Consider the following 19,268-nt stretch of genomic DNA (forward strand, 5'->3'; position numbering starts at 1 on the left):
TTCTTTGGATTTATGTTCTATTTAACTCCTCTCTAAATTACTAATAATTAAGCTCAAGCATTGGTAATAAAGGATAAGAAGATACCCATACCCAACGTCTCATCTGACAGTTCTTCAGTTAAACATATATAATGTACAAACTTTCCTCTCCAATTTAAACATGAACATGCATCTATTCCTGGTTTCAAGACATGGATACATGGTTCCATCCACTGTAAGACTAGTGACTATCAACATCTGAACACTAGTCATCCCATCAGTCATTAGAAGAAACTCTAGCTGTGAAAATAAAATACTATGCCAAAACTTTAGAAGGTAAGATATATGTTTCTTGGGAAAAACAAGCAGTTAAATGAAAACATATTTCCATATACTTAATACAAAAGAATGAGCTGTAAACCATAAAATTAAAAGGAAAACTATTTTTTTTAAAATGCATCAGATTTCCAAAATAATCATTAATGAAAAATGTGTCTGTCAATTGTGAAACGCAGAAGTCACTTAGAAAAAGGAAACTTTAAAAAAGGGTGCCAAAGCCAGAGGAGCCTACATTTCCAATCATGTAAAAGAATCATCCATCCATCAAACATTATTTTTCCATTTATAACAAATGTTTGACTGCCTGATGTTTCCATGTAGCTCCTATTTATAGAAAACAGAACAATGTTACACAACATATTCCCTCAGAGGAGGAGATGTTGCAGACCATTCACAAAGAACAATTTCAAGATGACTATTTTTTCCAGACCCTCCAGATATCTCAAACATCGTGCATCAGAGAAATAAATGGTAGGTGAAATAAAATTAGTTTCAACTGTGAAAACTTAAAGATATTAATGCAATTATGTAGGAAGCGACAGCATGAAATATTTCAAGAAATGAATTCAATAAGCAGAATTTTAGAGAGGTATACAGGTACTTGTCTGCAAAGCAAACACTGCAATACTGAGTAACACATCATGAAAAGAAAGATACTTATTAATTGGGACATCGTTTAAGAGGTAGTATTAGACCAATACTGATTGCAGTGCCCAATTCAAAAAATCAAAAGCAATACGAGTGTATTCTCTTGCTATTTCTTAACATAAGACAATATTATCAAAGGGGTTTTTTGCTTTAAAAAATGTCTAAAATCAAAGCTCATGTGCCAGTTATTGCAACTGTTAATGTGCCTGACACGAGAGTGAAGGACTATCTTTCCTCTCAAAACCCAGTTACAGGCAGCAAGGAGGTACCAGATCCTCACAGAGAGGAGGAGCTACTCCCATTGTATCAGGCGAGACCACAGCCACTCACCTCAAAAGCCATTCAACAGCCTCCTCTCCATCTTCCAGATTCTCAATAGACCCCCACAAAAACAACTGCTGGCTTGTAAATGCTTGTCAGCTACAGTAACCGTGATCCAATAGGTAGGGACACATGCTCGTGGTATCTATTTCCTCCTCAATTTGAGAGAGAAATTTACTTGCTTCAAGGACTATGCACAACTTCTATGTTGTCTAGTTGACAAAGACAGGCTAACAATGCTCATTCATTCTGAAAGGCACAGGGCTTACTAAATTAATAATAAGAAGAAACAAGTAACTTAATATTCAGTAACTTAAAAATAACCAAATCCTACCTTCTAATGTAAGACCTGCTCATTAACGGGACATTAATGAGCTCGTAAGAGAAACCGCAGCATTGCAGATCAGTCTTTATACTTCTTTCTCTGCCAAAATTTCCCTCATATCCAAAAAAGCAGAAAAAGGTAACCTGATAAACTAGTGCATATTAGGAGATAGCATTTTAACTCCAAGGAGAAGTGTAACCAGACTTTTGTAATTTGCATCACAAAGTATTTTTGTAAATCAACAATAAACAGAAAAATACAGCAGAACAAAGCTCAGTCTCCAAGATGTAGACACTCACTTGCAAACAAAGAATAATCCTAATCCCTGAGAAATTTGAGGAAACTATGTCACCTTACTTTATTCCCATTTCTTCATCACAGTTATAGCCAAAAATTACTGCAGTGAAGGTGGCTGTAACACTCAACAACCCAAACGAGTACTGAAACAAAGTCTGTTCTACTTCTTCATTACTAATGATGTTTCTCATCAGGATCTTAAAATGTGAAAGAGATTTTGACATGAGTATCTACAGGTTTACATGCACAGTCAAACTGCTTTACTCTATAATAAGTAAGAGTGAGATTCACTACTGAACTATCAATGATTGGAAGTAGGATTTGAAATCTGCATCTGAGATAATGATCCAATAATGAGATGACAGCATTGGTATTGTGGCAGTACCCTAATCTCCTCCAAACATTTCTGAGGACCTGTTGATGAGGTCGTGTTGATAATGCTCAGGACTAACAACCCTGGACTGAAACATACAATAAATTACAGAATCTGGTCCTCAATATGAAAGCTGGGGTCTTAAGCTGCTTACCTTCCTGCTTTCTTCCATTCTGTAACAGACAAGCAAGTAAAGCACAGTCTCTCCTTCACTTTTTCCATTTCATTGTTCAGGACATCACTGTCTCGGAGTATTATAAAAGAGAAATGCCTATTGTCCTAAATATAAGCTAGTCTGAATCTAAAAACATAGGACATAAAAAGCAAGATGAGACAATCCGAAGCTAAAAATCTCACTTAAAGAGTATTAAAAAAAGGTATCAAGCTACTGAAAATCCCCAAACTCATTTAGTTGTCAGTAAAACTAATATAGTAAACCTATGGGTAACTTGATTTTAAAGTAGACATCATTTCCCAAAAAATTTTGTCTACAATTTCATCAGCACCAAGACTTTTAGAGAAATAGTGAAGAAAACTGAGCCATGAAGCACAAGTTTCTCCACAGTGGAAAGTAAGCAGCAGAAAACTGAAGTAAGCTCTTTACAGCATACTGGGAAGAAGGAAGAACAGTTACCCACTACACGTAGTAACAAGATTTATACTCCAAAGACATCTCTGCATCTCTGGTTTGCTTCTGAGCAATTTAAACATTCTCTGGTTTTAAACAAGACCTAAGTTAAAAAAGGATTTTGTACCCCATTATGCACCCAGAGTCAGAAACGTCGCATTGCAATAAACAACAAAATTTACATCATTGTCTTTGAGAATGTCACCACACAGCATTTTTTAGTGGAGGTCCCCTTCAGTGCTGCTCATGCTATTTAAACACTGAACAAATCCAAGTTGTGTAATTAACTGATCTGGAATCTAGTGCAACATTATTCTCTCCCTTAGTATTTTGTATCTTAAGCAGTATATGTTTACTAAAGAGACAAATACATTTATTCGAAGTCCCAGTTGCACTGAAGACCAGGGAGAAACAAAGCTTCTAAAGTGTTCAGACAGTACATATTAATAGAGATGCCCTTTTTTACCCTGCACAGGTTTGGATAATTTTTTAAGCAGTTACATTTTTTCTTGTTGCAAGTTAGGATCTGCTACTTTAGATTGCGCCTATGGAAGTCCAAGTGTTTAAATAAAATATCACACAAATTACTTGATTCCTCAACTGCCATGGCAGATTAAAGGAAGCATCATTAGCAATTCGTAAGACTACACAAGCCAACTATAAAAGTGGTAGGGCATCTAAACTCATAGCTGCAGTTGATCAACACAACAACTGAACCCACAGAATTGTGTATAAACACATCAGAAACTACAGTGATGACAGCCAAAACAAAAAATTAAAAACACTGAGAAGAGCATCTGCAGAGAGAAGAAGAAAAGGAAGAGAAGATGGGAAGCAATGCTGAACTTTTCAAAGGGAGGTTTGGATGACATGCAGCTGATAAAACAGGGATCACACACACAGCAATGAAGTTGGGAAGTTGCTTGTAGCTGCTTTCACTCAGCACAGCCTTCCTGATACGAAGTGTTAATACACAGCTCTTTTGTACTGCCCTGACAGTACAATCAGCCGGGTGCACATGGATGCTCTCAAGAGTATGAGAGGCCTGGTGGGTCATGGCTGCTGTGCTGGGCTGGTTTTGGTGCTGTGGGATGCTGGGCTGTCACGTGTCACTCAGAACACCAGAGAGACTGCCCTTCATTTCCCTGCTCACTCTGCTCCCTACAGTCTGCAGCCTTTGATGAGTTTTAAGCATAGTGCGATGGTACTTTTATCTGCCCAGGACAGGCCCTCCCAAAACCCAGAAGGTTCCCAACTACTATGACTACCCCTCTGTTTACCAGTTCAAGACTCAATGTATCGTTAAGTAAATTACTGAGGTTTTATTTCCTGACTTTGCAACCTACACTTTAGATATTTAGTAGTGCCATGTTGTAATCAGGTGGACCAGAATTTTTGAAAAAGCTTCATCATACAACACTGCCCATTTTTAAAACATACAGAAACAATTTATTTGAAAAATTTTACTGTCCTAACATGTAGGAACCAAGACATTTGGCACAGAGCAAACTTGCTATCAGAGATAAACCATCACACTTGGGCGAAAGGTGAACACTGAAGTTAGACTCCGGGAAGGTGCATTTGTGTCTGGGGCGAGTTTACACACTGAAGGTGAGAATGGGACCAATCTTTCCATGCTTAAAGACATGTCCCCAACACCTGCTATTACCCAAACAATATGCACTCACATTCAAACAGACAGGAGACTCCAGAGGGGTAGGCAAAAGAAAGCAAAGGAAGGCGGGCAGTCTGGTGAAAGAAATCATCCAGACCAAAGGACTGGACTGGAACTAAGCCAGCAAGAATGGGATGAAATCAAAGGAGAGGGAATTTGGCCAAGATCCATGGAGAACACATCAGCTAGGAAAACGGTAGGGAAAAAGTATGGGATAAACAGAACAACTAAATGAAAAGTCACTGGAATTGGTAAAACAGAAGACTACAAGAAGTCAATTGGGAACGTCAGGACACAGTGCTGGAAAGAAAACTGACGGACATTTGATTGATGGATGACTAATTAATTTGTATTCATTCATTCGTATCAGAAACACTAAAGAATAACTGTTTATTAAGCAAACAACATGCACTATCCCCTACTACACGAGGTAAACGCTCCATGAAAAACATATGCAATTCTCTAGTTTCAACAGCCTGAGCTGTAAGATAGTCTCTCTCAGTCAGGCAGTAAAGATGTAGCAGGATGCCTAAATTCTGGATCTGGTTAACTTTAAATATCTGACTTCTCAACTTGTGTGTGCAAAACTTTACTTATGCCCAGATAACATAAATCATCTCCTAATATTCTTTTAAAGCATTTCAGTTGTAAGGCAGGAACAAGAGCTGTAATATATTTTTTAAAATACTATTTTCTGAATTTGTCAGCATAGAAGAAAACCTTAAAATCATTATGCAGCTATGTCAAGAAAACATCTCAATACCACCTTGGCATTACAACTTATGATTTTAAAATTTCTACAAATAATTTCTCAAATACATTTACAGGAATAAAAAGTAACCACCTAAACATCCATAGCTGCAGAAATACAACCAAGAACTCCAAGTCCCCATTTATTACCATAAATGGTAATAAGTAACTCCATTTATAACTTTGTTTCCTACTAGATTAAAAGTGCAAGACGCAGTGAAACAGATTAATTCATACTCAAACCTATTCAGTGTTCCTTTTACTTGACCCTTGATACTTCTTTGTTCATGTCAGATTTCCCTACCCCCTCCATCTTTTTTTTTTTAAATATTCAGAACATCTGAAGCAATATGAAAAAGATGAATAGAAAAGGATTATTCACTCTCATAATACAAGATCTAAGGAGCATCAAATGAAATTATGATGTGGCAGATCCAAAACAAGCATAAGGAAGTACTTCTACATATAGCACATAGTTAAGCTGTGGAAGTCCCTGTTGCAGGATATTGGGATGCCAAAAAGTATACTTGGGTTCAAAAGGTCAATGGCTAAATTTATAGAACAGAAATCAGTCAAAAAGTATTAACCACAAGTATATCATATCTGGCTTAGTCAGTTCTACAATAACAGATTGCAAGAAGCTGGATGCATATACTCTGTTTGCTTAATCTGTTCCAATAATCTTCCCTGAACATCTGTTAGTGGCCTGTCAGAAACATGATATCAGAAAAGATAGACCTTTCATCTGACCTAATTATACCTCTTCTAGCTTAAGAACATTAAAAATGCTACAAAAATCAATGGGCAAAATTTTATTGATTATGACATACATGTCACTTCTCTAAATACCCAGGAGCAAAATACTAAGTCCCCTAGCCTATCAACACCGATCAACATTTTTATCAGAATGCCTACCATAACATTTTGAGAAACAACCCCTTAAAATAATGTTAACACACATTTAGATATTCAACAAGTCTGAATTATATTAGAGAAAACGATGTTCAAAAATCCATAATTAAGTCTCAGACTTTTAATTACAATGCTAGAGATACTAGAAAATCTTTAGCAGCATAACTGGCTTTTTGAACTACAGTCTAGGCATAGGATGAAATTCACTTTATTGGACCTGAGAAGTTGAGTCAAAAGATCAGTTTATGTGGCATTAACATATACAGTATTCCTGGTGCTTGCTGCAAGTCAGTCCAAAATACCAAACCAAACACGATGCTAAGCATGGTCCACTACATTCACTCATTAATTAGCTCAGTATATTCCATGACTGGAATCCATCCTATGATAGGCCACTAGAAGCACCCTCTTCAGCAAGACTAAAATGTAAAGCTTTAATTAGATGAAAGGCTGATAAATCTGATATCCTGGATTTATGTGACATCCTGTGACTCAGAATGCAGTTTTAACTGATAAACGTTATTATTGTTATTGTTGCTATTATTATCATTATTTTGAATATTTTCATGGTAAAACTTGAATACATGTATACCATGGTTAAGGTACTAGATTCAGATAAAATACCAATTAGGAATTATTAAAAGAAGAGTTTAAATATTCATTTAGAGTACAGCAATACGTATTAAGAACGGTTTCAGTGGATTCCCTCATAAATGTCAAGATTACTGTCATCTGATCATAACACAAGTGCAACTAACACAGCTGCCATGTCAGCTTCTCTTCAGGGGCTAGGTCTTAATCATAAATCAACTGAATGACTAATTCAACATTGTTAAAACCAGCAAGTAACTGCTTGGAGCCATTCCAGTTTTTACATATTTCAAAAGGTCAATACACCTACTCAAACACACAATAGTCCTATCTTTCACAGTGTTTTCTTCTTTTCTTGAATTGAAAAATAACACATTGGCACTTAAATATAAGTGTGTTTTAACTCACAATTAAAATGTTCATTAATTCTGAAAGAGTTACCCAGTAAAACAAAGACAATTTTAGTTTTCCTCTTCACCCAAAATCAAAAAGCCTCTCCTCTCCTTTGCTGTTTTAAACACTTTTATAGTTGCAAAAGTCTGATGAAAACATTTTATGGCTGAGCATTTCCTGCATTAATCTTACCTTTGTTATAGTAATATTACAAATTAAGCTCAGAAATAAACTTTTTTGAGAAGAATGACTACGACTTAAATGTGGCTTGCATTTCAAATATGAATACCTACCCCTCAAAATAATAAAAAAAAATCATAAAGTGGAATCTAACAGTAAAATATATTCTAATAATTTACATCTGCTTGCAGCACACAAATGACAGAAGCCTACCGTTAGCATCCTTCATAGAAAACATTTATTCTACTCTTAAATATAAAAGCTATGTTGCATAAACAGAGGATTTAAAGCTGTGGCAGAGCAGCCGAAGGAAAGGAAATGGCAATCTCTCTGGTTCTAGTAGATGCCTTTCCCTATCACACAATGTTTCCCACTCATAAATACATGACAAATACTTCCTCAATCATTTTTTACGAGCAGGGATGCACAGGGGGTAGTCAATGGCTAGCTTGAGGGAAAATAGGAACAGCAGGAGGCAGAAACTGTACTGAAAATGGCTATGTGGTAAATTCTCTTCTGGAACATCACTCAGATACCCAGGCTTTGATCTTTCAGCTACAATTACACTCACATCCATGCGATCTGGGTACACTTTTTAAAAACTAAATCATTAATTGTAATAGAAACAGTTAAACTGTTTCATTATATGACTCCTCAACTCAAACATCTGATTTTTTACAAATTAAAAATTGCAATTTATCCAAAGATTTGCTTTCAATTGGGTTTAACTATGTCATCATCACAACTAGTCTCACAAAAAACATGGGGTGACTGGCGACAGCTGAATCACAGACTGGCGTCGCCTAAGTAGTCTGGCTGCCATTAGGGTCTGGGAAATGGTATTTACTGTACAATTAGAGCCAGTGAGCTCTACCTGTAATCATCCAAATACAGGTGTGAGGATCTTTTTTTTTGGACAGGAAAACCGACTCATCCATTTTCACATAAACTTCCACGTCTGCACTGTGACAGCAAACCTTAAGAAACCACAGCATCGGTACTTTGAAAAAAGCATCACCTCACAAAAACAGAGCAAATGTGACTATGCTGATTTTAAATACTTCCTTGGGTAGAACCACTTCTTATCTTTAAATTGTCATACCCAAAAAATATTTAGAGAAACAAATTAATTTAAAATTATAAAATTTGGCCAAACATGAAGAGCTTACATTATTATATTGCTTATCAAGTCTATTCTGAAGTCTGTGTTTGGGACTGAGAGGGTTTGCTATTAAAATACATTAAATTTTGTTCTTTAGTACCAACACAAAATGTCTTGGAGTATCAAAAGGACAGTTTTAGTTGCAGTAATTTCCCAGAATTTATTCTAATGATTTATTGGAGTTAACCATCTGACATTAATTATTGTTTTGGCTTCCAGTCTATGAATGTTTATTTTTCAGTTTAAAGCCTTCTCACTCTTTGATATCATATGGAAATGAGAATTTTTAATGGAAAATTGAAACCATGTGCATCTAAGTACTTAATGAAGTACAGGGAGAAACAGAGGGTGTACTTTAGGAGAATTCAGATATTCCGCTTTAGATACTTTTGATTTGTTTGGATGAGTTACATGCATATATCTGCTCACAAACATACATTTATACATCTTCAAAGTATCTCACAAGTACAGTGTTTAAAATTCTGAATTGTAAGAAAAGATTTGATGTTTGGTTGGGTTTATTTTAAACTAAACACACTGCTATAGATTTTCCTTCATCGTATACTAACTACCTAATCTGTTCCCTCCTCCACAGAGCAGTATTTATGCCATCTAGAGCTTCCAGAGACATGCTAAATGCTGTACTTCTCAACAGCGGATTCCCACCATATGTCTACCATCTTAGGACTGGATCTTCATCCAGTTCACTGAATGTCTGATAGATTGATTCTGTAACCATCATGTACTTGAGTCACAATACTGATGTCAGAAATACCTGACTAAAACCTGAGCTGCTCATGGCATTAAAGCCCATCAAAAGAGGCCTGTAAACCACAAGCAACACACAAGCAGCAGCAAGAAAGCCAGGCACCCGGCTGCAAACAGAAGAGTAATGTTAAAATGTGCAATTTTGTTTGAAGGACTTCTGTGCAACTCACATAGCTTTAGTCTTCTGGCATTCAATTAATTCCTTAGGAATGAAAAATATGCTGTTCAGACAACCAGCATTATAGAACATGATAAAGCCATATGTTTATTTAAATTAGTAGTTCTAAATCAAATCTATTTTCTTCACAGTTAATGGATTCATGTTAAAACGTAAGGAAGCATACTCTTTTCTGCAGTTTCAGTTAAGGTTTCACCACATGCACTGTACTCAAGCAGCAGTCAATGGGAGCATAACAAGTAACAGAAGAGCAAGATTACTTCATATTGCTATTTTAATTAATATCCTTGGTGATCTAAATGTGCAAGGAATTACTGACCATGGAAAAATATGACACAGAAATATAAATTTAGACATTTAACCTGTACACACTCACCACTTGTTTTTCTTTCTAATGTAGTCTTTTTCAGAGAGATTAACCAAGTAGATCATCGGTTTTGAAGTAAAAAACAAATGTTTGTTTAAAACATCAATCTGGAAGTGAGAATAAAGGGGGAGAATTTTTAAAACAGTTTATATCAACTTGAATTAATTTTATGATCATTTTCCTCATGGCATGTCTGAGGAAGCTACAGAATTCGAGTGTAATACATAAATCACAGATAAGCATAGATTCAGCTAATAAATTTAACATTTAATACACTACGAATATGAAATCAAAAAAACAACAATAACAACCAACTCTAAAAAGAACCAGTAACAGGTAGCAAAATTAGAAGTCAACTCATGGAATAATATTTATAGCCTACCTCTTTGTCATTCCAATCATGATAGAAGCGGACAGCTTTCTTTTCATCTATTACCCATGTCTTGATTTTGCACATTACATCCTATGCAAGATCAAAAAAAAAACCAAAGTCAAAAACTCAGCTGGATATCAAGACTATTCTCTTCCATAAACAAGGCATATATACATTAAGATTCAAAACATACATACAAACTAAAAATTAGATAATACCTTTTAGAAACAAATTTTTACTCTCCCAGAAAAACAGAAATTGCTGCTTTAAAAGTCGCTCAAGAGCAATATGGATTATTAAAGGCATCCAAATCCCACAATTAGAAAGTTAAATACACAATACTCAAGTATCATCTCTTGTCACCCCAAACATCAGCAGAGCTCATAAAATACATGTAAAAATCAGTACATTTTAGATTGCTTTTCAAACTCAGTAAGACGCAACATTTCAGCATCCAGCGGGAGAGACCACGTACAATATAAACATGCCATTAAGAAAAGGGAATGGGTGGGACAAAACACAGCAAATATCTTTTTTTTTTTTTTTTTTAAATTGTGAGCAAAAGAAATGGAGCCTATTATTGATGATCCACCCTCGAGAAATTAATTCAAATGGCCAAAGCCCTTTTTATTCCGCATTAATTTTTCGCCAACACCTTCTCCCTCCCCCCCCAAAATGAAACCTGCCAAAGCCTCCATTACACAATGGCAAGAGCCTTGCACTGGTGACCTCCAACCAGCTGCATTCACTTTCAGAACATCTCTCTCGGCAGGAAATCTAAAGGCCTTTTAGTTAGCAAGCTAGTGTGCATTCAGAAGGAGTAACTGCAGGAAGAGCCCAATGTGCTTTGTTTCTCTGGCCTTTCTTCACAGAAAGATTAATCATCTGTGAAATGGAAACGGCAAACAGCAAGTGACACAAACTGAACCCTTCAAGCCTTTCCTCATCAGTTTTGTGGTCGTGAATCCGAAAGCTGCGTGTGGCACGGTTCTCCTTACAGGCAGGTGTTAATAAAAGGCTCTTGGGTCTGAAAGGTCAAACTCTGCTCTTCTAGGAGTAGTACATTTTAGAGTCGCCTATTTTTTGTTGTAGATAATTTATGATCATGCTTTAAATAATGCATTTTTTAAGTTGTAATTGATGCAACTGAGCATTAAGAACTTTAAAATACAAGGAAACATTCCCTGAACTGTTGAGCACACAACATTTTTTGCACCTAATGCTATGCAGTTGAAGTACATTTATAAACAACCACAAATAACATCAGTATTTACTACCGTCTTTTCTAGTCTTGCAGTAGCTTTAGTGGAGAAAAAAAAAAAAAAAGCTCTTCTAAATCTTCAGATCCTGATTTGAAACCCTCCAGGAACAGGACTCCCCACAGGTTTTAACAAGGAAGGGGCAAGCTAAAACTTTTAATGAAATCTAACATGTTCTGCCTAAGAATAATCACTTTTACTCTCCTATAACTGAATTTCACTCATAAATGTTTAAAAGTGGCTAATATAACACCATTTCCTACAAGGAGAAGATCAAAGTGCTATATTACAAATGCATTATGATTAAAAAAGCACTGTGCAGCTTTGCTATTAACTGTTCTTTAAACCCTAAAAGGCTTCCCATAGATCTCACTTGGCACTGCATATACAACCTTTGACAAGTAATGTAGACCATTTTTATTCATTGCCTAAAATTGTAGGCAATTATGTGCGTCACACTGGCCACCTGCAAATTCTGAATGCCTGCTCCAGTTGTCAGAGCAAAAAACTAATGTCGGAGGGGATTAATCTAGGGGGAGAGAGTCCTCTTTAATGGCTCCAGCAGGTGAAATGGCCCAGCTGGTTACTATGATGAGTGGCCAGAACAGCTTATGTAGAGACATGCAACAAGATTACACATAAAGAAGAAAACAGTGGTACCATCTTATCTTTAACCCTATGTGCTTTTTATTTTTTAATTAATCAGTATAAACAAGATAAGGGAAGCAATTCTACCAGTAAGGACTTTTCACTTAAGATCTTTATCCTCAGCTTCTCTTTAAATAGCATATATAAAAATCAACACAACCATCAAGATTCCTGTTCAGCAGTGAAGGAATTCTGGTTACAGGCTATTTTAGATTTTAAACTAGTTCTGTAGGCACTTACCACATGGATTTCAGCATTACAGTTTCTCCCACAATAGCAACGCCTTGTTACATATAAATTGGAGTCAATAAAAATTTCAAAGAAAAAAACCACTATAGCACAAACAGCCAAACTTCTAGGCTTAAGCAGAAATGAAAGGAGAGCTACATAACACAGAACACCCTGAAAATTTCAAGCATCAACACAGCAAATAAAGTTTGGCCTTTCTAAGGCCTATCTAAGCACAGACCTGCCAATCAAAACCTTTCTTTCACATTCATTTGCTACTTACAGTGACACACAGATCTAAATCCATTTTGGCACTTTGCTACTTACAGTGACACACAGATCTACATCCATTTTGGCACTGACCTAATTTTAAAAAGTTCTCGTTTACATACCTGACTTGATGCTGTTTGCAACTGTCATTCTAAAGGAGTGATTACAGGGACAATTCCCACAGGTAGGGCTGACCTACAGCTGAATATGCTGGGGGGACCTGACAACCGTATACTTGCCATTTTATTTTGGTTTTATAGGGAAGCTGGCAAAGTATTCGAAAACTTTCTTTAGATAAAAGGATGGAAACCTGTAAGCAAATACAGCATTTTTGTATGAAGCTGATGAAGCAGTGAGACACAAAGAAGTTCTCTGATGGACTATCTGGGCAGCAGTCACAACATGCAGAATGTAAGGTAGACAGTCCAGAAACTTAAAAATGGGTCAGCTGAACTTAGATTCCCCTGCATCAGTGGTGGTGTTCCACTGAAATGAGACTTAATATAACTCCTTAAACAGGAAATTGTTAAACACAAATGACAATATGAAGAAAGGCAAGTGTTTCCACATCTCTTTTTAACTCAGCTGCCCCAATACTCTAAAAAACCACACAAATAGTGCATTTTTAGGTTATTTCTCATCTAGCACCATTTTTAGTTATTTTCTTCTATTTAGGACTGGTGAAAGAGTATAACCCAATCTTTTTATCTTCTCTATCACTGTAACAGTCATTTAAACACATTTAATTACTACTCAAGTAAACTTCGAAATGCTTAATAACAGAATACAGAGCAATGATCCACTTTGTTTCATTAGATCTGGCCTCCCCAACTGCACACTTTGAGGTCAATCTGTCCCCAGCAGAATGATCCACTTCACCTTCTTTGATGAGAGGGGTACTCTTGTTTTTCAGTTAGCAACACTATTACAGGAACCATTCAGAAAGCCACCAAAAATCCCTCCAAATTCCAATTTGCTTACATTTGTCAAGGCATATGAAATATAGCAAACTTCATGAATATCAAATAACACTGTTTTAAAAATCAGTTAATTTCTAACTATATTAATTTAGTACATATGAATACAGTGATTTTAATTTATGTCCTGCTCTCATTTTCCAAATAACCACAAGTAGTCAATCCACAAATGCTAAGCAGGACATTAACAGTAAGTCCAGCAGTATAAAATAGGGAAATACATGTAAATTGCATATAGCAGATTTACCAAGACTTACTCATGAGACACTACTGTGTAGAAAAATGTGCATACATTAACAGACTTTCTGGATGAATGATAGTAATAATGTGTGCCAATGCCAAATTCTTCTTACAGCATGAGGGACTAAACTGAAGCTTGGAAAACTCACTTGCCTACTTGGCATCAGAGAATTGTGATTTTTTTGTTGTAAATTAGCAGGGCATGTAATTAACTTCCGCAAATTTAATAAAGAAATAAGCAGTTGTGAGGATTATCACTTCACACTTCAAAGTGCAAGCGAATTCCCTGTGATCTTGCAGGCAGTGCAGAAGTCTCCACTACTACAGAGTAACTGTGAGTACAGTAGGGCTTTTTTTCCCCCCCACCAAGGGAAGTATGGAGTGTTTTCAGCACCTTATTCAGCCCCTTCAAAACTTCCAAGATCTAAAAACTTACCATCTTCCTTTAAAACTTCAAAAGCAGTTAAATACATTATATTAAAATGTTTCAACTGTCTAAAATTCTACCATTTACACTGCTCTGCTGCTTGGAAAAGCCACAAGGAGTACCTAAAACATTATCTGTAGCTCTTAGTTAGTTCCTCTCATTTCATACTGAAGTCCAACACCATTGCATACCAATAATGAAGGTGGTAGTGTATAAATAACATATTCTGGCTTCCCTAAGGAATCTGGCTCAGTGGCAGAAGGTATTTCTTTAATAAATCATTGCATACACCAAATGGAGTCAACACCACCTAACCAGTAGGTCTCAGAATACAACTGTAAATAAAAACCCCAGTGTGCATGTTTCTGGTGGCACTTCAAACAAACTCTTTGCATTTCACTGTTACCACCCTTCAACAGCCAAAAAAGGCCATATTAATGACACATACATTCCGAGAATACTAAATTACTAAGAATGGGAGCCTATGTAGGGACCAGGACTGCCACACAGCTTTAGTGAAAGCAAACAATGCCTTTCAACACAAAAGCACTGAAGTTCATACACTGCTGGGCAGGGGACAAAGGGAAGATGGATACAGTATTTACCAGCAGAGGACTTCCCTCTTGCGAGAGGGACTGAGAAGCCAGGAGGCTCACAAGCACATGAACTGTACTGTAACTAGAAGACTAATGCAATCTTGGAGTATATAAATAGCCTAATGTCCAACGGGAATTAATTCTGCACTTATCTCTGCTGAAATAATGAAAAACTGAGAAAAAACAGAGGTTTTGAGAAAGTGCTTATGCATGAAGACTTGGTGTTCTTAAGTTCTATGCTTTTATTCTTACTGCATTTTATATATATATATATATATAACAAAAACCTCACATATACGGGGTTTTTCACACTAGCATAGGGAAATCAAACAACTGCTGAAGCTTGACAAATACAGACTAAAGCTGTGTTTTATTTCTAAACAGTAAAGATAATTAATTACTGGCATAGCTTACAGAAGTTAAAAGTAATTTATCTCCAGCCAGAAAATATTTCAATAAAGGTTAATTCTTCCCGTAAGAGATACATTCCATTTTAACCACAGCTGTAAGAACTAAGTTGGGATACACAAGAGATCAAACTGGATAGTTATTATTCCATCTGGCCTTCAAAATTTCTGTCATGATTTTTCAGATACAGATAGAAAACAATGCTATTTGAGGTACTCAGCTAGCTTAATTGTGCTGCACCAAGAGCAATTTACTGAGTACACACTTTTTTCCTTGTTAACGTGAGATGTATGGAGTGCACCAAGCCCACAGTCCTTCCACTCACGGCTTTCCTTGGAAATCTTTTCACTTCTATTGAGCATAGCCTCAGCTCTCTGCTTTTCCTGGAGGTTTTCTGGCAATTTACAAAGTTGAGGCTGAAGTGACACTGTAAGAATTTATGCTAAAAGCACTGTTTAAAAACAATGGTATTTTAAAGGACAATTAAGACAAATTTTGCAGTTTAAAGAAAAGGCTAGATGATGTTTTTTCATTGTGGTGAAGTGCTTAAATAAGCTGTAGCTGCTGGGTGCAGGAAAGAGAACAAACCTGGTACTGCATCAACTGGAGTGACAATGAGCTCCTGTGTGGTACAAAACAATGTCTAATCTCTTACAATTCCCTTGCTCACTGACTTTAATAAAAATACAATGGGACAAGCAATGGATTTAGGACAAGTGTATTATCCTTTCTGCTATTTAATACCTTCTCACAGAGCCAGTACAAGCTGTACATGATGTAAGATTTACTTAGAACTAGATGCCAATAATGTTTATGAACCACAACATGCACTGTCACCCAAAACATCCTACAGGCATTCCAGGCAGTGTAATTCGTGTCAATAATCCCCAAATTCTCTTGTGTGGGTCATCCTTGTGGGCTCTACAGCATTATACATAAAACAACTCAGTCACTTGTCGCTTCTCAAAGAAAAAAGCCAGCAAGAATACAGAGAGCAGTCTAAAGCATGCTATCTACAAGTGATTATTTCCAGCAGTTCAGAAATTCAGAACAGGGAAATTGCACTGAAAAGCAAAATGAAACATATTTTGCGGAGTTTCACTCAACTTTTCTTACTGCATTAGCCTATACACAATAATTTCCAAATAAATCCATGTGTGAATGCATTTGTTGTAGATGTGAATTAAGCCAAATGAAAAAGGTGTCTTTTAGAATACAACTATTCGTATACAGTATTATTTTGGCATATGCACAAACAATTTAAAATGGCTTGGATCTAGACATACTCAGAGATACATGATTTACAAAATTAATTACTTTAAGCCACTTGTCAAATCTACACAGGAAAGATCAGCCTTGACAGAAAGTAGTTAAGAACTGACTTCTCTTTGTCTACTGATAATACCAAAAAAATCCAAACATGTGTTTTCACATTATGTACTTTTAAGTCAGGCTTTACTACCAATCAATTCACAAACATCTGCCATCCTACATTCAAAATGTTCTTCAGAATGAACTTTAATTTCCTCTAAATACCACATTAAGCACAGTAAATGGTCCACTCAAGATTTTAGGCATAATTATATGCATTAAGAATTTAAATATTTTCTTGATTCCCTATGATTTAAGTTAACAATTGTAAAAGCCATCAGCAGAGAGTATGTCAACAGTGTACGTGTACACTGCTCCTTTCTTTCCACCTCTTGTGGAACAAACTGGCCTCTCAAACTCTCCTTGCATAAGGAGACCAAAGAAACTGGCAAAAAAAAATTATACAATTCATCACTGTATCTATCTTCAACTCAGAATGAAAGAAAGGTGAACATTCCCAACTGACATCATCAGTTAGAGGAAATAAGAGTTCAGCCATCCGTGACAATGCTGGCAAGCGCTTGCAGCAAGAGGTCAGCGAATTCTGCTTGGCACCATCCCATTCATCAGAATATTGCAGGAAGGAAAGATTTCATCTTGTGTATATAGGTAAGAAGAAGAAACGGAATCTACCAGTTCTTTGGTGTATGTGAAGTATCTCCCATACCATATCGGTGATTGTAACAACAAATGATGAACAAAAGAACATCTTTCAAACAGTTAATATATTCTCAGGACAGGACCAAGACATTAAATGTAAGGCAGGAGAATGGAAGGGATTAAAGCTACATCATTAGGAAGACTCTGCTTCATAGTACATATATGCTGACAAATACAATGACCATTGGCAGAGTGTGAGTATTCTAACAGAACAAAGCTTTCTTTGAAGTTGAATATGCACTAGATGGTTCTGGTACCATTACACTAAAAAGGAGTCTCTAACTGCTCTTTTCATAACTGCAACTGCTTTTCCTCTTACAAAATGTGCTTGATTTGATAAACTAATCTTATTTTTAAAATGACAGACTTTACAATGGAATTCATGTATCTTGCAGGACTTGGGAAAGCATCCCATTTAACCAAACACTGGAAGTTCAAATGCAGTGAACGCTGATCAGACCTACTGTAGCAGCCACCTTTCAACTGAAAATTGGAAGTTCAAACACTGTGCACATTGATTCTGACTTGAAGATTTTGTCTTCATACCACTAATATAATTTTGTCTTCATCAATAATCTGCATCAACTCAACTACAAACAATACCCTTGTGGTCAGATTTATATATCTCAATACTGTTACCTTAACAATTCTTGCACGCTGGAATTCAAGATTTTGGGCACCAACAAAGGGCTGAAGGAATAGCTATCTGTTGCAGAGCTATCAGTTTCTGAGGACTAGAACTGAATCAGGCTGGAATGGTATTGGAAGAGAATCCTACAATAATGTTCACTTAACTGTATTAGAAGATATTAACTTGAAGACTTCCGTCTCCAAGACTGAGAAATCCCATTAATTAAAAAATATTTTTTAAAATTCTATAATTTGAACATTCTGATCAATGAAGTAATACATATTTGAATTCTATTTTTAAATCCCCTGCTATCCAAAATGACAGATTAATAATAAGCTAATAATGAAGTTTAACTCAGTATCTCATGTCTCTGCATATACCAGCACCAGACAGATGTAAAATATAAAACCAAAATTACTCAGATTGCTTTCTGAAATTATATTTGTTCTGTTTTAATACATGCAAATAACAGGAGAATTTTTATTCTATAACTTGTCTTCAGAGGGTTATAGCCAAAATAAAGGTATACCAATCTGAAAGACTAGTACCCCTAGTAACAACAGTCATTTCTGAGAAGGCAGAGGGAATACTTGCAAGACAGACAACACATGTGTAAAGGAAGCTATTCCAAGCTTATGTCAGCATTATATGTTGGTGATCTTGGACCATATTGTGCCATTGATTTTTAAGTAGAACTTGAAAATTATTTTATTGATAGCCCCTTAACAACAGTCAGCTATTTTATTTCTGCTGACAGGGGATTGAGAAATCAATTCTCTGAGAGACAGGACAAACAGTTAACACTATTCAACTGCCAAGCCAGGTCACTGCACTAAGGTGAATTTACCACCTGTAGGCAATGTGGGCTTAGACAGAGGAAAAATGATAATTAACAAGTTATAACACCATGCCAGAAGGCAGGCAGTCAAGTACAAACCTCAGATTTAAGTACTGTCGACTGATACACACAGTCAATTTTCTATTTTTCTCCTCCTAAACCTTTTGGAGATTTTGGACTATCAAGTTACAACTGTGGTAGCTTACTGATAAAGCGAATCCCCTAAAGCAGACAATTCGTATTTATGAAACAAGAGAAATGAGTTCTGTAACTCTCAACCAGTTGAAATTCTTAAGTCATTCTCAAGTGTCTTCACCTTGAATTGTTCCCAAAAGAATGGGGGATAGAAAACAATAAAAAATGAGAGACACTAAAATTTTAACATTGTGCTTAAAAACAAAACCAATACAATCTAAAAATACCAAGTTTTTTCCTTTGTAACCTCCTAGTTTTCCT

At 36.1% G+C, this 19,268-nt stretch overlaps 1 protein-coding gene across 1 annotated transcript in view; it reads right to left on the reverse strand.

Annotated features, from left to right (window-relative positions):
• OLA1 (Obg like ATPase 1) overlaps positions 1 to 19,268 on the reverse strand; it is a 98,141-nt gene that overhangs the window by 28,659 nt on the left and 50,214 nt on the right. The window contains exons 6-7 of the mRNA XM_039555086.1: positions 10,269 to 10,349; positions 9,896 to 9,993 (exon numbers count right to left, since the gene is read on the reverse strand). Of these exons, the coding sequence (XP_039411020.1) occupies positions 9,896 to 9,993; positions 10,269 to 10,349 (179 nt within the window). The remainder of the gene's footprint in view (positions 1 to 9,895; positions 9,994 to 10,268; positions 10,350 to 19,268) is intronic.

This window comes from Corvus cornix, chromosome 7 (assembly GCF_000738735.6).
Source record: "Corvus cornix cornix isolate S_Up_H32 chromosome 7, ASM73873v5, whole genome shotgun sequence".
In the NCBI taxonomy this organism is placed as follows: domain Eukaryota; kingdom Metazoa; phylum Chordata; class Aves; order Passeriformes; family Corvidae; genus Corvus; species Corvus cornix.